General features: G+C 44.0%; 1 protein-coding gene across 9 annotated transcripts in view; it reads left to right on the forward strand.

Annotated features, from left to right (window-relative positions):
* Positions 1 to 20051, forward strand: part of col25a1 (collagen type XXV alpha 1 chain) — an 85800-nt gene extending 65749 nt beyond the window's left edge. For 3 of the 9 annotated variants that reach the window (XR_015100180.1, XR_015100179.1, XR_015100183.1), the window contains 24 exons: positions 2630 to 2662; positions 2732 to 2767; positions 5029 to 5073; positions 6397 to 6459; positions 7794 to 7862; positions 9218 to 9262; positions 9360 to 9404; positions 9484 to 9561; positions 9716 to 9739; positions 10534 to 10578; positions 11036 to 11080; positions 11176 to 11256; positions 11351 to 11413; positions 11487 to 11537; positions 12048 to 12074; positions 13154 to 13234; positions 13484 to 13519; positions 14368 to 14421; positions 14493 to 14546; positions 14637 to 14663; positions 14974 to 15027; positions 15735 to 16153; positions 17388 to 17426; positions 17589 to 20051. Coding sequence is in view for 3 of the 9 variants with exons in the window: in XM_086104856.1 (XP_085960982.1) it covers positions 2630 to 2662; positions 2732 to 2767; positions 5029 to 5073; positions 6397 to 6459; positions 7794 to 7862; positions 9218 to 9262; positions 9360 to 9404; positions 9484 to 9561; positions 9716 to 9739; positions 10534 to 10578; positions 11036 to 11080; positions 11176 to 11256; positions 11351 to 11413; positions 11487 to 11537; positions 12048 to 12074; positions 13154 to 13234; positions 13484 to 13519; positions 14368 to 14421; positions 14493 to 14546; positions 14637 to 14663; positions 14974 to 15027; positions 15735 to 15821; positions 17388 to 17426; positions 17589 to 17591 (1185 nt within the window). In the remaining 6 variants the exon portion in view is untranslated. The remainder of the gene's footprint in view (positions 1 to 2629; positions 2663 to 2731; positions 2768 to 5028; positions 5074 to 6396; positions 6460 to 7793; positions 7863 to 9217; positions 9263 to 9359; positions 9405 to 9483; positions 9562 to 9715; positions 9740 to 10533; positions 10579 to 11035; positions 11081 to 11175; positions 11257 to 11350; positions 11414 to 11486; positions 11538 to 12047; positions 12075 to 13153; positions 13235 to 13483; positions 13520 to 14367; positions 14422 to 14492; positions 14547 to 14636; positions 14664 to 14973; positions 15028 to 15734; positions 16154 to 17387; positions 17427 to 17588) is intronic. The other 6 variants (XM_086104858.1, XM_086104857.1, XM_086104856.1 and 3 more) reach the window with 5 other exon arrangements.
* Positions 20052 to 20442: the final 391 nt, after the last annotated feature.

A 20442-nucleotide genomic window follows, 5' to 3' on the forward strand; every position in this document is an offset into this window, starting at 1 on the left:
TGTACGTACACACATATATTTGATCACTTACTTTTCGACATTTTAGGGGAAGCTGAGCTTCCGTTGCAGTCTTAGAGCAATCGCCTCTGGTTCTTAAATATCCCCAATGAATACGACCACGGCATATCTATATACAGCAGTGCAACTTTGGAGTTGGAACTTGTTTCGTCAGTCACAAGAAGGAGTCTTGCCCCAGAAATGTTGTCATTTGCCAGCGGCTGGGCCAACTGTCCGTCGTCATCAGTCCGTTATTATTTCAAGCCAAACCAAAATGTAATTGTCATCGATATTTTAACCGCGCTTCCCTTATCGCTAAATTATAGTTCAGCGTCGCTATTTTTGGACGTCACTAAATTTCACTACTGTCTGCCAGTCTGTCAATCATCAGTCTGCCAAAGGAAAAAAAAACACATCATCGTCCATCAGATGAAAAATCCAATTTGATGAAAATGGTAAATGGATTGCTTTTACATAATTAGTGCATCTACATCATACGGTGTCAACCAAAACAACTTTATAAAGCCTCATGTACACCTGTTTGAAACTTCATCTATTGAACTGTAAAGTACAGCGGGATCATGATGGTGGCTGCTTGCTGCTGATTTAACTCCTAAAACGCCAACGTGTTTTACTTTAAAGCTTAAAATGACTTACTTTAACCAGTATCCTGCTGGGCGTTGTGGCCAAAGTTGCAATTCAATCCCAGTTGGTCACATTTCTGCTGCTCTCTCTAAATCCATGCGAACGTCAGCTTTCTTTGTCCTTCTTCTTCTTCTTTTCTTACTTCTTGTCTGAGTTTATTATTGTATTACAGGTCTTTGGTGAATACAGCCACCTACTGCACAGGAACCACAATGCATTTCCATATACTGTACTGTATACCCAAGGGATGCAACCCCGCTGTATTCACCCCACAAACAAACCCACGAGATAGGTGGGGCATGCCATCGGTTCTGATGGCATGCACAACTCTGGCCAAACTCTGCATCAACTCTTCATTTTCCTTGCATCTGCATCCCCAAAGCATCCATCCCAAATTAATTATCAGTGCAAAAATAGAAAATGGCAAAACCCTCTCTGATATTCTTTTCCATCTGCTGCCAACAGTGCACAATCCGTTTGTGTTCGTGAACATGCAAATTCTCATCTTAGCTTGTTCGGCTGTTGAAATGAGGGTAGTGGCTTGAAATGTTGATGACTCGTATGCAGCTGCTCATGGAGCCGCCACCATCCAGACATCCTCGCTTTGGCAAATAGCTGGAAAATTGCCCAATTTACCAAGCAGCGGTCGTGCTTTTATCCTCAACTTGCAGTGTTCAGCGAGAGTCGCGGCTGCCTGTAAATTGGAGCCGTGGCGACACACTTTAATCGCAGGATGGAGCCTTAGTATACTAATTGGACCGGTCGGGATGTTTCAGTTCGCCATGCCGCACGCAGCTGCGGTTTCGGCGGCGGGGTCTTGTGGCTCGCGTTGAAATATGTATGAAATCAGGAAGTCCCCATAAATTGTCCAGCGAGGGCCCACAGTGACGAATCGGCCCCCGGTTTGTGTGAAGTGCGTATGTTGCATCTTCTGATAATTGTTCTCACGTGAGTCACTGGTGGCATTTCAAAATAAAAGCAGACACCCCCCGCTGTTAAATTGCCCAGCGTTGCATAGGGTAGCACTTTGACAAGAGTGCTTAGACTGAATTAATTGCTTGACTAGCAGTTTAACAAGGCCTTTTTGTAGCTAATATTTTTTTTCATGTGATATTTAAGAAAATGAATGCAGCTGCAGGTGTCAAGTGGGTTTTGCTGCACTAAAGTCATTCCTCCAAATGAGCCTTTGGTCTCATGTGCAAATTCTTTCAATTGCAATTCTCGAGCAAATGTGCTGAAAGCAACCTTGTCGGGAGTTCAGACACGCCAACGCTCAAAGCCGCCTTGTACGCCATGCAGCATAATGTGTCCCATAAAAAGCTTGAAGTGCTCAGCAGTGACTGAGCAGCAGGCAAGCGAGGAGAAAACCGCAAAGCAAAACCTGCTCTCTGATGCCTTTTTTTTTTTTCCTCCCCAGCGACCGCACTTCATTAGATTCGTTGGCCCCTTGTTTTGTCTGCAAGGTGGCACATGAGGGCAGTCTGGCTTCTTCATGTCTGCAATTAGCAGAAAGCTATTCGAGCATTTATTCCATATCCTACCAGTTTGCTAGTACATAGTACGGCCTTTGTCCTCACTAGTAATATAATTCAGCACACTAGTAGAAGGACTAGCGGGCCCTCATAAAACACCTTGGGACATTTTAGAGCCTAAATGTTAACTAGTTGTCACCTGCCCCGTCCAAGTTCCTGGATAAAAGCAGTTGTTACCCAACTCCACAATAATCTCAACACAAATAGTCTACATGAAAAGTTATAGCCATAGTACAGAAACCTCTCTGGTCATGGTCACCAATGACCTCACCACAGACTTTGACACGGCTGACCACCTTATCCTCCTCCTGCCATTCTTGGTTCACTTCATATCTCACAGAGTTTGTCTCTGTGGGAGGAGCATAGTTGGCTACGCTCTTTGTCACATGTGGTGTCCATCAAGGATCAATCCTTAGCCCGATCCTTTTCACCTTTTTTTTTTTTTTGCCTTGCAGGGGGATGCAGGCTCCTCGGCGGCAGGCATCAAGGTAAAGCACTTGAACAAGCTGAAACCCCAAAACAGCATGACCAAGTATTGTCTTTTGCTTGTGTTCCAGGGCGAACCCGGAGATCCCGGAAGAAGCGGACACAAGGTAATGATGGCTTTTCTGCAGCTGAAGCTATAAAGCAAATAGATGTCTGCGGCACCAGACGGGCTAAAGTAGTGTGCACTCATGGTGCGCAAGATCACATCACTCAGGATCGGGTTTTGACAAGAGAATTCCAATCTGAGTCGAGCCTTTGTCTCCAAAGTGCAGAATGATGACCGAGGTCCACGGGAGGCCGACCGAGCAGAAATTGACGCTTGAGTTTTGGCTTCGGAGCATCATGGCGATCTCGCTTTTCATTTTCTTTGGCTCGAGGCACGCTAATCTCCCATGATCACGCAATCCTAGTGGATGGACCAAAAATATCTGATTTGGGTTTGAAATGTGGGCGGCCCGGTGGTCGACCGGTTAGCACGTCGACCTCAGAGTGCAGAGGTGCCGGGTTCGATTCCAGCTCTGGCCTTCCTGTGTGGAGCTTGCATGTTCTCCCCGGGCCTGCGTGGGTTTTCTCCGGGTACTCCGGTTTCTTCCCACAGTCCAAAAACATGAGTGGGAGACTGATTGAACACTCGAGATTGTCTCTAGGTGTGAGTGTGAGCGTGGCTGGTTGTTCGTCTCTGTGTGCCCTGCGATTGGCTGGCAACCGGTCCAGGGTGTCTCCCGCCTACTGCCCGAAGATGCCTTGGATAGGCTCCAGCAACCCCTGCGACCCTCGTGAGGATAAAGCAGTTCAGAAAATGGCTGGATGAATGGGTTTGAAATGTTTAAACGGGGAAGCAAGTGGCAGGTTCTTTTCAACAGGAACTAAACTCGAGAATTTCTGCAATACATTGTATGTGCCATAATTACTCAAAACAGGGTATTCGGATTAATATTATGTTCTTGGGAATCTGAACCAAGGTCAAACACATTTCTGACAGGCTTATAGGGCGTGCCCGATGTAGATGTTGGACCAATTTTTTGATTGAAGTTGTCCTTCAATGGCATACAGTGCCGCAGGACATAATTTCTCTTTTGTGGCAGCATACAAACGCGAGAGCTTTTAGCAAACACTCGCACACAATTTACAGCCACTGCAATTGTTCTGACAGGCTGACGTACGATTATCCCCGACTCGGCATCACATGAAGTTATGGTTGCGCATTAAACGCCACTGTTGGACGCCCTCACGCAATTTGTCGCAAATGCAGAAGATGCCGCGAGAAAGGCTTTTCTTCATGACTTTTACGACGCTTTCATTTGCCACAGTGTCAATTTACAGCTTTCCCCTTGATCCCCCGTGTGGCGTTACAGCTAATCTTTCCATCCCATGCGCCGTAAACACGGACATTGGAACGGAGTCGTAGATCATCCGCAGCCCAAGTTGTTGTTTGGAGAGTCTCTCCTAGGCCTCGCCGAGAGACTTGATTGTCGGCGCGTTATTCAAAGTTGTCGGCGACATCGAAATCTACGCCAACCTCCTAATGATCTCCGAGCCACGGCTGCTTTCGCAATGTCCAAAAGCGCTCTTGCAACTGTGCAGTGTGTGACAGCTGCAGCTTATTTTTTCAGCCAAGTTAATTGCATTGCAGGTTGCGAGTTTGAGTGATTTAACAAACTAATCCATGATGAGGGCATGGTTTGGTGTGAAAGTGCATGTGTGCTACCTTCTCCCGGTGACAGCCTCCAGCGACGGACGACGAGGCACAGCAGGTCGATAAGATGAGATTTGACAGAAGCCCAAAACTCTTGGGCCGGTGTCGTTCATTCTGTCCATTTTCAATTGGCAAATCCGAAATCGAAAAAGGAAGCATATGGTGAGTCAGGGGTAGTGGGTGGATTTGGGTGGACTTCTTTTAAATTTGTTTTTTAATCAAAAACAAAATAATGAAAACATGATGCCGAGCCATATAATGACTCTTTCTTTTTTTTTCTTTTTAAAGTAACACTGATTTTTTTTTTTTGTATGTCCCTTGTGCTAAAAAGGAAAGTTTGTAGAGTCTCTGTAGCAGAACTCCATAAGTGCAGTCGATAAATGGGCCAGCACTCACTATCCACATTCTTGCATTTTGCTCTCGCCAGGTGTACCTATTAAAAACTCAAACTCAGTCCCGTGTTTTCAAATTCATTTCAATCTGAACCTAAAATAGTATTCTGGAGTAAAATGTGTTTGATGATAAAGGAAATGAGGAGTCACTTTTGTTTTTTTGGGTGGAAGGTGGTGTTTCGATTGCCAATTGAACATGTGAAGAACGAATGTTCTGTGGATCCCCGAAGCACCTCTTAGCTTAGCTTGGCTGTAACATGTCGCAACTCTTCCTGTGTAGGGAGAGCCAGGACTTCCAGGGCTGCCTGGACTGCCAGGAATTAAGGTAAATGATTTGCTGTTTCCACCCCTACTAGTGTCACACCTTGTCCCGACCCGCTTTCCATCTGCTTCAGCCCACCACAGCAAAAACTCAACCACCTTTGTGTCGCACAAAAAATGCATTAGCATTGTGTTTTGTTTTGTTTTTAATTTTATTTTATTTTTTGTGTGGCTCCATCTGCATTCTTACTCATTTAAATTTATTTCACATTGTTTTCTGGATGTTAAACTATAGGTATTCCCTTTAAAATATATTTTTTATCCTATCTTTGGGGTGTCTGGAACAGATTAGAGCTGCATTCTTTTTGTGGGGCACAATCTGCTTTGAGTGAGACTTTTGGAAAAAATAAATGACAAAAAAGCATGTTTCGATGTCATTGGTTATAGGATTGTGGTATTTGATAAAGCCCCCTGTTATTTTGCCATCTTTGTTGAAAAAAGAAAAAAAAAGGACAAGGAGTGCAAGGCCAGCAGATTTAAATAAAATATCAACACAAGTGAAAGTGACCCAGGAACATTATTGCTGCTACTGCACAAAAAAAAGTTCAAAACCAGATGGTTGTAAATAAATATTTACCTGGCTCATCAGCAACATAACAATAATTCATACAAGATGCTTACAAGTGCACAAATAAGTTAGCCACTGCTACAAGAATGCCATCCCAAGTTGCAGTGGTGTTTGTTTTGTATTCCGTTTTCGAGGCTGTCAGGTCGTAGACCATCAATGGACCGCTGTCTATCGTGTCCACCGTTGTGGGCTTAATATGTGTGAAGTTGCGTGGACGGTTGTTTGCATCTCCTGGCTGAGTCACCTGATTTTTTCATGTATGGAGAAAAAACTGTCAACAATGCACTGAATGCACAAATGTCTACTGTGCTTTTTTTATGCTTGTCAAGCTTAATACTGCACTTTTTTTTTAAACTTAAGAGGCTTGAATGCTTGATGGATCTAACAGCATTTTGCTAACGTAGCACTCACCTAATTCTGAGCCTGCACTCTCGCCGCTTTCTGCATCGTCCGCCGACCTCTCGAGCGTGTGACGGCAGGCGGGCGGTCGCAGATGGTTTAGCGATACGCCGACATTGAACTCAGCATCGCACTTCATAGCATCCCCTAACTCCTCGTAAGTCCAAGACAAGAAATCCTACTGACTTTCCAACTGGGTCCGAACCGTCAGTACACATTGCGGCACAGTCTTGGGAACAAGATGCTGAAGTGGCTCAAATGTGCGTGCTTTTTTTTTCCGGTCTTCGTCCGTGCTTGTTGAACTGAAAGGTGACTCTCATTTAGCAGGTTTAATGTGTTGTTGTTATTTCTTGAATTTAGGGAGAGCCAGGATTCCTCGGTCCCCAGGGAGAGCCAGGCCTCCCAGGCCTTCCAGGAACTAAGGTGGTAGAGCTCCACTTTGTATAACTCAGTTTACATCACACACGAAGAACTCATTTTTCCCTTGTACACAGTGCTTGCAATGGCTCGGTACGCAACGGTACAAAGTACCGACACTTCTCATTTTTAGCCTCCAGCGTACTGGGACACGAGCTGCCGCCTCCAGTTTACAGAGACACGAGCTGCCACTAGTCATTTTGACATGTCAAGAAAGCTGTAAAAGTACCCTGAACATAACACGCCGCTAACGCAAAGGCTAACTTCAAAATAAAAGTCTACCAATGAAAAAGCCTTAGTAGATTTTTATTTTGAAGTAGGCTCTTGTAGCGTGTGCCGTGACAGCTAGCTTGACCTAGGGCTTGCATTTCAATTTGCAATTCAACTTATTTTCAGGAGGCTCGGTGGACGATTTGTTAACACGGCCGCCACACAGTACAGAAGTACAGGGTTTGAATCTGGGATTCGGCCTTGCTGTGTGGGGTTTTCTCCCATTTCCTCCCACATTCCAAAAACATGCATGGAAGGTTAATGGAGCACTCTCTGTTGTCCCACGGCGTGATTGTGAGTGTGAATGTTTGTTTGTTGTTGTGTGTACTGCGATTGGCTGGCAACCAGTTCAGGGTGTACCCCGCCTACTGCCCAAAGATGGCTGAGCTTCGGCTCCAGCACGCCGCGACCCTCGTGAGAATAAAGCGGTTCAAAAAATGGATGGATGGATTTGCTTTTGCATTTTTTAGGCCTCAGAGTGGTGCCGTTATTTTCCTTGAGCATTCAAAGAAATCCCAATTTAAACAGATTACAGATATTTTTTAAACATGTTTTAATGTTGAGGTTTTGATTTTTTTTTCCTTCTTGCTTTTTCATTGCCTCCAAAATGTCAGTGGAAAAGGGACCGTTCTGTGCTTCCTTTGAGTCGTGACATTATCACACTGAGAAGCTGACTGTGATGCTCCACATGCGCACGAGGGAGGATAATTAATAATGTTCTTGTCTGGGCATCCAGAATGTGTTTGTATTGGACTGTGGATTCATGCGATGACAACAAGCAGGGAAGGGAAAACACATTTGACATGGATGATTTACCTTATGGCAAGTTGGGCCTTTTCATTTTGGGGGGTGCTGTACAAACTGTTTAGGTTGTTTGTCATTTCAAGAAAGGTGACGCGAGATCAAAGCCTCTCTAAATTGCACCACAGCGCCATCTCTTGGCCATCCTTGCTCACTTCACTACAAAATACACCGAGGACTGGACGCAATTTTGAGAGATACATGTCGTCTTAATGTGGAGCAGATGATGACAACTTCCACGACTGAAATCGTGTTGTTTGTGTGTAAAGGGGGAAAGGGGTGAGCATGGACCGCCCGGAAAAGGCGAAAGAGGCGACCTGGGACCTGACGGACCAAAGGTATACCATGTCATTCCTAATTGGTTTTTGCCGCCCTCTAGAGGCATATTAATACCCCTTCAATGGTGGTCCTTTGTTTACAAAGTTTTACCTGAAAAAAAGTTCTGATTGAAAGGTTGATTTTGTTCGCAGAGTGCTGCCTGAACCATTCGAATCTTAGTCATGATCTTAACATTCTACCGGGTCATGTCAACTCAGTGGAAATGAGTTGGCCTTTGTTTATGTCTGGCTCAGACAGGTAGCTTCAATAAACTGCAGTCTCAACTCAGATAACCCGCACATGTGTTTCACATGCTAATTAAAAAAAAAGTGAAATCTCGCCTTAATTGGTGACAGACTTCAAATAAACACCGTTGTTTTTTTAGTGAAAGCTTACGGCGTGCGTGGCTCCCTCGAGAGGCGCACGCGCGGGATTCTTTGAAATAGGACCGCCGGCATCCCAGTGCGATGACATGGAAACCTCGACACCAACTTCACTACCTTGTGAATGAGGACAAGGCACCAAATATTTGGAGTCTTTTTTGTGATCACAGGTGCAGAAGTACGAACAATCTGTATATAGAAGTACAGATACGACTCTGGTAAAAGTAGAAGTACTAATTCAATTACAGTAGCTGTAGTTTTCTTATTTATATATATATATATTTTATGCTGTCTGACCATCCCCACGTGCTTCCTATTGGATCTTGGGCTGCCAAATACTTTTAGAATCCATAATTCTTCTGATCCTCTCATCGATTGTTCAAGTAATTACATAAAAATTGATTTTCCATAATACCAACACAAAATATGCATATGAGGTGTAGGTGTTATTTTTGTTCCCCTACCGTGACTAACCTCACGTTTTACTCTGGAATGACTGCGACTTTACAGAAGGATGTGGCTTTAAAAGGGAGGGCTTCTGAAATGAAAATGTATATTTTTCATTTTTGTAACATCGTGAACTGATTCACCAAAAAAATAAAAAATAAAATGCAATTACATATACTACTAAAGATCAGGTCGATTCTTTTTTTTTTTAATGCCAGAAGCTGTTTTTACGCTGCCTCAAGACACAACACATTCGCTACCGAATCATTATTTTCGCCAAAAACATCAAATCATCTTTTCCTCTCTCTATTTCCGTCGTTTTGACATCTCGTCATTCACAGAGGTTGAAAAAAAAAAACGAACATGCCTATTTTGAAAAACCACAAAGTACAGATTTGCGCCTTCAAACATAAGGAGTAAGATTAAAAGGTTTTCAGAATAATCAATGCACAAGCACAGATACCCGAGAAGTCAGAAACAAAATATTTGTAAATTGTTCCTTCCCACCATTGTTTTGTCATGTACTTGTAAATTGTCTTTGTCAGGGTTCGCAAGGAGAGGCAGGCACACCTGGTCCCAAAGGGTCAAAGGTTGTCATCAATACCATTCTGTTTTGTTTTGGTGGGTTTTGCAATCATTCGGAGCCCGTGAGGTCAACTAATTTATATTTTCTCCATCCTGAATTAGGGCGAAAGTGGAGACAAAGGAGACTTTGGGCCTTCAGGGCCAAAGGTGAGACTCTTGCCTTCAGGTGATGTCGTCATCCGTGTCGAATATTTGTTCAATGAATGTGCCAAATGTCCTTGTGCAGGGCCCGCCTGGGCAAAAGGGAGACCAGGGGGCCACTGAAATTATTGACTACAATGGGAACATTCAGGAAGCGTTGCAGGTCAGACAACGGATGATATCTTTCGGCTCTATCGTCTCAATTCGCGGTTTGAAAATGCAATTCTTCGGGTGTGTCTGTGCCAACGAGAAAATATGCTGACTCAAAGGTTTGTTCTCTCTGCAATGTTATTTCTCTCCTTTTCGGTGTGCTGCAGAAGATTACCACTCTTACAGTGACGGTAATTATTTGTCTGTACTAAGAATTGCCATCAGCGTTGTTTTAATCGCATGAGCACAATCCTTATATGTGGTTTGCCTACCATTATTTTATTTTTTTTAACCGTATGTGTACCAAACAGTGACTGAAATGGTCGACATTTTTCTTCATTAAGTCCCCCTCCAAAAAGTGATGATGTCATCCCCGTCACCAACAATCTCGTGGCTGTCAGTCGTTCTCAAACCTGTTAAACCACCTAAAGAAAAGAAAATACTGAACACACAAAGTACCACCATAAAGGCCAACATGCAAATACAGTAGGATAGTAGGTCTGTGTGTTCATGTTTCTTTGACGATTACTCGCGTCAACCATTGTTCACACAGTACTAATTTGTGGCAATCGTCAGCATTGGCATGCTCTCATCAAAAATCTTTGGCATTGATGTCATAAGCGGCGGTGCCTTGACGTACGAATTGAATTCATGACGTGACCACGCTCGCGAGTCAAATTCAAAATTAAAATGCACTTTACCGAAATAGAATGTCAACAAATGAAACGGTTTTGCGAGAACGGATGAAACAAAAGAATTACCTGCGACAGGCTGCTGTTTTGAGGGTCCAGCATGGTCACGCAACAAATCAAATTTGTAAGTCAAGGCAGCTTTGCATAATAGAATTGATGTGTTCCGGCTAACATGTTCTTGTCAACCTTGGCATGTGTTCAATGCTTCTGTTCTTCCAAATCATCACTTAGCTTTGCTTTTCATCGTTGCTCAAGTGTGTCATTGTAAATGGGACGCCTTTGCTTGTGTGCAGGGCCCGCCAGGTCCTCCTGGGCCAGTAGGACCGCACGGTATGAAGGTACATGTTGAACATTTTCCACTGAGTGCTTATACTGCGGGCAGTGTGGTGGTAGACTGGTTAGCACGTCACAGGACAGAAGTGTTCGATTCTGGGCTCGGCCTTTGTGTGTGGAATTTGCATGTCCTCCCCATGCCTGTGTGGGTGTTTTCTGGGTACTATGGTTTCCTCCCACATTCCAAAAAAATGCTTGGTCGGTTAACTGAACAATCGAAATTGTCCCTAGGTGTCATTTTGAGTGTGAATGGGTTGCTTGTCTATGCGTGCCCTGCGATTGGCTGGCAACCAGTTCAGGGTGTACCCCGCCTTTTGCTCAAAGATGGCTGGGCTAGGCTCCAGCATGCCTGCAACCCTCATGAGGAGAAATGATTCAGATGATGGATGGATGGATGTTCATACTGCTGTTAAAAGGCCAAATTAAAAAAAGTGACGAGTTGTCCTGTTTGTTTTGCGGCAGGGTGACCGTGGTATGCCTGGCCTACCAGGACTTGACGGAGAACGTGTAAGATAATGTTGCCGACGTATGAAACCATTCAAGACAGAATCAGTGTTTTTTGGGTTTTTTTTTTTTAATCATCAGAGGTCATTACTTGGCAGGGCTACAAGGGTTCCAAGGGAGACATGGGAATGCCTGGAGCATCAGGCAACAAAGGAGCAACCGGTTTACCCGGCTTACCTGTATGAAATATGCAAAATATTCCCATAGTGATCTTGGAGATATATGACTCGAAGGTGGGTTTTTTTTACAATTGTTTTATTTTTTGGGGCGCAGGGCGTCAACGGGGTAAAGGGAGAGAAGGGAGATTCAGGTCTGCCGGGTCCTCAAGGCTCCTCAGTGAGTTTCACCGTTCCACATGACTGACGGGAAAGTTCAAAGCTTCATCTGTCCCAAATGTGTATCTCTTTAGATTATTGGTCCTCCGGGGGCACCAGGACCTCACGGGCCCCCTGGACCCATGGTAAGTCTCAGCGCAGTAAAAACATTACTACACACTTGTGTTTGTGGAGCTTCCTAATACAGTTTGGAAACAACTGAAGTGACTGATGCCAGTAAATGGCGGCATTGCAACACTTACGATTTGAGATCAACTCCATTTTGAGTACACATGAGAGATTATGGGGGAGAAAATGGCTACAGGTCTGTTAGTCAGACAAGTTGAAGCGTTTTACACTTGAACAGGGTCTGCCTGTGTCGCACTAATTGGTAGAAGTGTGTGTGTGTGTGTGTGTGTGTGTGTGTGTGTGTGTGTGTGTGTGTGTGTGTGTGTGTGTGTGTGTGTGTGTGTGTGTGTGTGTGTGTGTGTGTGTGTGTGTGTGTGTGTGTGGGTGTGTGGGTGGGTGGGTGGGTGGGTGGGTGTGTGGGTGGGTGATGAATATCACAAAGTAGAAAAGCTTGTATGAATGCTGAAGATGACAGTCGCCATGAATGTACTCTGAAACATAAACTTGTTCCTTGTTTTGTCCTTCAGGGACCCCACGGTTTCCCTGGACCAAAGGTAAGTTAAACCCCCTTTGGAGAAGTCCAAGTGTGTCATCAACAGGATTATAATAGTTTGGGATTTTTCTTTTTATTTAGTTTTGAAATCAGTTAGTTTTCATGAGTTTGTAGAGCAGGTTTGTTTATTTATTTGTTTGTTTGTTTGTGTATTTTGTTAATGCTTTGTTTTTGATTAGTATGAGTTTTTTTTACATATTTACATATGTTAAGTGCAAACTAAAAATGAAGAAAACTAATTTTGTGTATTATTGTCAAGTAAACTACAATTCTCAAATGACAGTCATACCGAAATAATCATTTCAAATTAACCCTGAAAGCTCAAATATGATTTAAAAGGGAAAGTCAACCCCAACATTTTCTCTACCAAGATTTTGAGACTCTTCCACTAGCCTAAACACAGCATCCTGATTAATATTGCGTTTGTGGAATATGAGTTAAGCAGCCAAATCGACCCCTTTTTTGTCCATCTCAGGGGCGGCCATTTTGTCACTTTCTGTCGCCTGAAAATGACCTCACAGTTGCTCAAGGCTCAGGTAGCGACCTATCATGGCTCACCTGAAGCTCATCTGAAGCTAACCCATGATTGGTTGTTACCTGAGCCCCTGAGCGAGTCTGATGTCATTTTCAGTCGACAGCAAGTGACAAGATGGCCGCCCCCTGAGATGGACAAAAGTGGGTGGATTTTATTTTGTAGTTTATTGTTGAGAATACAGTGTTCAGCTGCATAAAAGTTTTTAGTGTAAAGAAAATTTTGCGGTTGACTCCCCCGTTAATTGACAAAGACGAAAACAAAAGACATTTTCCCTATAATTCTAATTACTTGTTTTATAAACAGAAGCTGTAGTTTCAACTAGTCTTCAGTTTGTTTTAAAGCCTTTGTTGTTTTTATTTCATGATGGAAAATGTTTTTTCAATTTTATTTTGTTAGTTTTCATGAACTCTAATAACTTTTTAACGCTCAACAGATGCGACTCCTTTTTGGCTCTCTTCCATTGCGATGCTGTCGGCTACTTTTCCAGCTCATTTTGGTGCGTTGTGTGTGTCCCACTTACACATGTTCACATCTTTATGCCGCAGGGTGAACCCGGTTTGCACGGTACAAAGGGGGCACGCGGAGAACCAGGCCACAAGGGAGACCGAGGACCATTAGGTCTCCCTGTAAGTATGCCAAATGCCCCTGCGACTGTATTTGTGCACCAGAGTGTTTGTATGTGTTTGTATTATATCGACGGTATGCGTGTGTACGTGCTCTCATTCATTTGCCTGATTAGTTTGCCAAATCCCAGTAACCCAGCGTATAATTTGAAAGTCAACTTGGCCTCAGAATGTACAGTAATAACAGAGTTCATCTGGTACTAATCCCGCCTTGTCCATGTCCATGTCACTCATACGCCCGTAACCACGCAGGGAGCCTCCGGCTTGGACGGCAAGCCCGGGATTAGGGTGAGTGAGGCTTCGACCACCCCAAACTCTCGTCCCATCTCCGACTCTCATCCAGACCCCCGACCCGCTTTTCCCACTTCCTGTTTTCCACGCACGAGCAAACAAGTTAGCGAGTGGTTCATTGACATCCAAGTGCCCCAACGACCAGCCATCGCGTGGTCCATTTGTTTTCGCATTGTGTTGTGAGCCACATTTAGAAATCTGGAGAGATGAACCCAAGTGATGGTTCGGTCCCAGTCACCCTACTTTGTTAAGCCGACTGCCTCCAACTTGGGTTTTAATTTGGACGGTGATTTGACATTGGAGCAGCCAATCAGCGAAATAGTTGAGTCCAGCTTTTGTCACCTCAAGCAGCTGGCAAGGATGAAGCCTTTTCGTGGATTCGTGAAACAGTCATCCGGGTCTTCAGAGTTCATTTTAAGAATCCGCGTTTTGTCTTCCAAGCCCGAAATAAATGATTCTCAAAGTACTACGAGTAGCACTGGTGGTATGCAGGCTCCCTCGAGTGCTATCCGAACGAATCTGTGCCTACAGTTCACTTGGGTTCAACTTTATCGAAAAATACATTCCCATTTCCAGTTTCAGAACTTTGTTTTTACTTCCACGTAGGTGCCATTTTTACTTCAATTTGAAGTTGAGTCGCAATTTTGGATAAGGAACAAACTCTTATGTCAAGGGACCACTATGTTATCAAACAATCACGCAAAACGTGCAGCATTAGTCAGCACGAACACGCACATCAACTGCAGAGGTGCATGTGCACGATTGTCCAAATATGTTTTGGGAATTTCCTTTAACGGAGGAGCGCCACTGATTTGCAGTCACCACGGCAACGCTTCTCATTGCAGGGCACAGACGGGCCTTCAGGTCCAGCTGGTCCTGCCGGCCCAAAGGGGGACAGAGTAAGAAGCACTTTGCCGCTCTCACCTCACTTTTGAAGCTTCGGCTAATTTTGTTGTTGTTGCCGGATCAGGGCGAGCGAGGGGCTGCGGGGGACCCGGGACCGAGGGGACCCTACGGACTACCTGTGAGTTTGGGATGTACATTTTGCATGTTTTGCCGGCCAGGATTGAGATTGCCTCGCGTGGTTCTGATCCGTGTCGTCCCTTCTTTGCAGGGAGCGGCAGGAACACCGGGCTTGGATGTAAGTCTCGGGAGAAACGAGAAGGCCGTCAAGTCGAGTGTTTAAATGCTTCAAAAGGATTCCGCGTAGCAGTCGCATTGTCATTCCAAACGTCTCATCGGCATTTGTTGCTAATTGTTTTGATGGATTTCCATCTTTGCATTCCATCTGAATCATCAAGTGTGACTAATAAGAACAGGGTACCCGAGAGTTTGAAGATTTCCTCGGACCTAGGATCCCATCTTTGCGACGTCCTTCAAAGCGCCTTGCAACATGTCTGTTTTCTGTCTGTCTTTGTCCCGTTGAGATTAATAAAGTTGCCCTCTTCCAGGGGTTGCCGGGTTTGAGAGGAGAGAAAGGCGACAGTGGGGAAAGAGGAGAGAAGGTAGACGTAGAATTAGATGCGTTGCACCGATTCTAACACGAGACCCCTGGTGTCAATGGACAGAACGAGTGTTTGGATTTGTTAGCGTCACGGCTAGCTCCTCACAATGTCATCTTCAGCTCATGCTAACCATCTCACCCAATCACAAGTCACCCCTCATCGTCATTCCAGCCGAGGTCCATTGACAGCAGGTTCTTCGCATCCATCTCAGATTCTCACCGTGCATCTTGTCACCTCCAATCCTGAAAGAAAATGACTAATTCTTTATTCGCTTGCTCTCACGTAAGATCCATGCGCAAATTGTCGCTTGAGCTGACTTCACTTACCTGAAAAGTCCAGAAATGAAAAAGATCATGTTTTGGGCGCATCATTTCACTGTTTAGTCTGCACCAGATAACCCGACTTGAGGTGTGACGTCAACAACAGACTAATGCATGACTGGAGTATTTGTCAAGAATGAATCTCCCTTTTGGCGTTTTTTTTCCCTGCAACTCGTTCTCATCCTTTGTGCCCTTGACAGCCTTAAAATGTGGTCAGCTTCACTCCCTCCAACTGTAATATTTCCCGTTTCTTTTCTCCCGAGAGACCAATCTAACCTCCCCCTGTTGTGGGTTCCTATTCTTTAATCGCTCCCCTTTCCTTCATCTCACCGCTGCTCCACCCAAGTGATTTTTTTTTTTAACGTGACCAAATGGTTGTATCCACAGGGGGAGAAGGGAAAGAAAGGCAAAAAAGGGCCTAAGGGCGAGAAAGGAGAACAGGGTGCCCCTGGATTAGATGCACCCTGCCCATTGGTATGTTGCAACTGTGAGCTGGAAGTCGCGTCCCAGCCGTGTAGGGTGCTCTCCCCGAACGAGGGTACGGGGCGCCTTGTGGCCACACCAACGCCCAGCTAACCGCCCCGCGTCGAAAAATATCCCCAAACCCAAGCTGAGGCCGAATTGTGGCGTCGGCAAGGTCACGAGGTGACCCCGCCATCGCGCGCTCGCTCAGGCCTCTCGGTCGTCCCTCTGTCCCAGTAACACTCCGAGGTCATTTTTGCAAACAGGGTTTCCGGGGATTTAAGGGTGAAAAGGGGGAACCAGGGCAGCCCGGTCTGGACGGGCTGGATGCCCCGTGCCAATTGGTACAGTATTCCTCTCTTTCCTCTGCCACTCGTCCTCATGCATGTCGCTCGCCTCCAGCCATCAAGCACGTGCACAGCACACGCATGTGCAGCCATTTTCTCATTTGTCACATGCGCACCAACACCCACTGCATCCGACTAACTTCTTGACTGCACGCAGCCTTTTTCAAACGATACAAGTCGAATGGGACACACACACAAAAAAAAGATGGCATCAAGACCCTTTAACGCACCCCCTTTCACGCCCGATTAAAAAAAAAATCCCAATCCTATTTCCTTCCAGCTAATCCCTCCAATGCAGTTCCCCTTTAACACCACGCTAACAGACTTCTCAACTGACAAGTGACCCCCGTCCTCCTCCGCCTCTACCATTTACTCGTTCCTTCCTGTTCTTGTACCAATTGGGCCAGACCGTCACAAGAGGGGGACAATCCAACGTTACACGGAAGTTTCTTGTCACGTTTGACGTCGTGCGGCGCAAGTCAAAGCCCGCCGCTTTGAGCGCTAGCTCTCACGCGCGCACAATGAGCACCTCGCTTCACTTTGCAGTATTTCACCAAAACAAAGTGAGAGATTTGAACCAGTATGTCATCTTGCATGCTATTTATTTCATTTTGATGTGTATTATTTGCATGAATGACAATATACTGTTATATAGTTAAGGGAAACTCACCCAAAAAAACTGCAATTGGGGAAAGCAACATTTTTGTGAACAAAATAATACAAAAACAAAAATTCCTTTTAAAGAAATGAAAACAAACTATAATTACATTGGTCAACAAATTTTTACATTTTTTTTTTAGTCAGCGATGCATGTAAACATGTAAACATAATTGAAATGCATGTGCAACAAATGTGTGTATGCATACTTGTCTCACAAAATGTAAGGGAAATTTAGCTTTTTCTTTTAAGTAAATCAAACATCTCCACATGCCTGTTCAAATATGAAGATGTGTCAATTTTTTTTTTTAAATGTGACCGAGAGAAATCATTAATCTTACCCATAAATTATACAACTCAATTGAAAAGAAAAATAAATTGACTGACCTTTCGACCTGGAATTTGATCAGGGGTGTGCAGACTTTTTATATCACCTGCTATACGTATGTATATACACATTGTGCATTAGTTGTGACATAAAATCAGTCCATCTGCAGCCATTTTGAATGAGTGTGTGTGTCGAACAAGTTTCCAATGCCGGTTCAGTCTAATTGTGCCTTTGTGGTGCTGGCAGGGTCCCGATGGCTTACCGATGCCTGGCTGCTGGCAGAAGGTAAGCGGGCAAACCTTGATATTTTGATGGCAAAAGCAAAATGTGGCTTCCCTAAGTTTGTTAATGTCATCCACGCTGTTGTTTGCATGATCAAAAAAAAATATTGGAACGTGAGCACACTTCATGTGGTTTTCTCTCCTTGTGTTTTGTTTTTTCTTGCAGTGATCACTCTAACCTGAAACGCATGGAGTTTGTAAATATTCTTTTTTTTTTGTATTTATAGTTTTTTTTTTAATGGGATAAAAAAAAAAATTTAAAAAAAGAAGAAGCCTACGTGTATGAGGATGCAAAACCAACACCAACAACAAAAGAAACCCTGGGATGCATCACGCCCCAAAAGCTGCTTCTACTCACATCACATCAGAGTGTGGAAAAAAAAAATGTGTCTGTTCTCTCACAGCCTCTCAAAGCTTGTGGCACAACTTTACAGCTTCCCACACTGGAGTGCCACAGGGCTCTTGCATGGTCCACTTGGACTCAGAGACAGGAAGATTATTGTTTTGTGTTGTCACCGCCCACCCACTCACGCAGCATCAAAAAGAGAAAACCTCGCCTAAGCATGTTATGTCTTGTGCGCACACTGTTTTGGCTTCTGCAGAGGAAAAACTAACAACAACAAGAGACATTCTTTTTTTTCCTTTTTTTCTTTTAATTTCCACTTTTGCTGAATCTTCCCAAGGGAGTCACGCCATGGCTGGTCGCCTGAAAAGTCCCGAAAATTAAAGATGTTTGTTGCTTTAATGCACCCGCCCACCGTGCCTGCAAGAGGCGTTGATGGCCCCCGCCCCACCGGGTCCGGGGAGCCCGAACCTCCTTCGGCTGCACTGATAACAATCCATAAAAGGTTTTAGTTTGGACGGGTGCCCCCTCTGAGCCGGGGACGGTCTCCGCGGAGACAGCTGAGGATCTACTGAGTGTTGATGGAATGCAACCATGGTTTTTTGGTTTGATTGATTGATTTGATTTCACTTTTGGTTATCTTGCCAAAACGCAAGCGACCCGACATATGTTGCGTCGTCTATTTCGTTGTCAGTCCAAAAGAGAGTATTTTCACATATACAACTATACCTTGACTTACAAGCAAGAGTGTACCGAAAAAATGATTTGTATCAGAAAATCGGTTTTGATTCAGAAGATGTGAATGAATTCAACCGACTCCAACTGGTTCACTTCATAATGTACCAGAGACGATAACAAAAATGTGACGCAACAGGATGTCAGCCTGGAGGCGCTTTTGGCAATATGACACGACAATTAGGTTTTGTTTTCTTATCGTTAATTGTTTTCTACGTGGTGTAAGATAGCCTTTGGTGCCTGAAGCTTTTATTCATTCCTTGACCACAAACTTTATAGCGTCTTTTCATTTATTGTGTTTATTGGAGAGGAATTGGTGTGGTAAAATGTGTTGTATTATTTTCTTCTTAATTGTTCGGCTTCAATTGGGCGCTAACAAAAAAACCACACAAATGCTACTTGGAGGTGTCAGTTCACTACTTGTGCATTCGTATTCGTGTTATATCGCAAGTCCTGAATGGAACACCCTCGAGGCCATTTTGGTTGTGTTCTCTTTATTTCGTCGCTGCTCAGCGAGCTTTCTTATTTCCAACTATGCGGAAGGATATTCACCAGTTTCTTTCCTGTCTATGACGTGATTTCTTTCCATATACGATGTATTTGTATTTGATGATTTAATTTATTTTTCTATGTTTTCTTGGATTGCTTGGGTTTTCGAAAGCGGCATTCCTGCGTGTCAGTCGGGCGTTGCCGTGACGACACATCTGCTTTTATCTCGGTGACCTGAATGTTGTTGGGCCCAGCCAATGGATGCGTTTGTTTTGCTTTTCTATTCTCCCTCGTTTGCATTGAATGTAGTTTGCTCTCTCTCTCTCTCTCTCTCTCTCGCTGTCTCTCTCTCTCTCTCGCTGTCTCTCTCTCTCTCTCTCTCTCTCTCTCTCTCTCTCTCTCTCTCTCTCTCTCTCTCTCTCTATATATATATATATATATGCGTGTGTATGTGTTCTGTACAGTGGATGTGTTAATGTACTGATGAGATGTGTGCTCATTTAACAAAAAGTGCAATTTTATGATCTGTGCGTGTGTGTGGAATGCAACAGCAACATTACATTTGACTGATTTGTGTGTCCTTCCAATTTCAATTATAGGCTACCCCTTTGCAGGGGTGGACAATTAATAGAAAACTCGACTTTACTGCCCCATTCCTCCAGTGTGTTTCCACAAAAATGTTCCCGTTTGATTGAGTTGTTTGTTCTCACATGGTGCTGTGTCTTTAGCATGTGCAGATCTTTTAATTTTTTTTTTTTTAATCATGTGCACAAGTGCCAAAGTAATCCAATCCAATATTTTTGCCATTTGAAAATGTACAAAAAACTATGAAATGCCACGTGTGGTTTTGGAACAAAGGACAAACAGTTGTGTGAGTTGAAATATATTTTTATTCTTTTTGATTGTTGTTTGAAGTTTATGTTCTGCATTTTTACTATTTTTGTTAGGTTTTTCTTACCCATTTGATTGACATTTCTTTACAAAAAAAAAAAAAACGATCCATGTGGTAAAACTCATGTGACTGTACTGTTGGAGCCAAATAAACGCAGTCTTTCAAATTCATCGTTGGAAGTAAACACACACCCACGCACCCACATATTTGGATTGCCAACATACACAATGCCAAAATTCTAAGCTAACCTACACTAAATGTCAAACTTGGGGGGGGGGGGGGGGGGGAGGGGGGGGTGAAGACACAAAACGTTTTGGGGGGGTTTTTTTGTATTCTGATCTACTGGCAGGTCATTTTCCTTTCAGTAATCTATTACTCATGACTTTTCTGCCCAGTTTCTGAAACGTGGGATGAAATCAGGGTAGAATGTGTAATTCAAACCAAATGTCTGTGAGGCGTGCATGCTAACCGTAAAATACCATACTGTTTTTTGGGGGTTTGGGGGGGCATCTGAATGGAAACTCTTGTTAATTGACTTGAATGTGAAAAGTAACTGGAACT

The sequence above is a fragment of the Hippocampus guttulatus genome, chromosome 2, assembly GCF_054856545.1.
Source record: "Hippocampus guttulatus isolate MCC_2025c chromosome 2, RoL_Hgut_1.0, whole genome shotgun sequence".
Lineage (NCBI taxonomy): Eukaryota > Metazoa > Chordata > Actinopteri > Syngnathiformes > Syngnathidae > Hippocampus > Hippocampus guttulatus.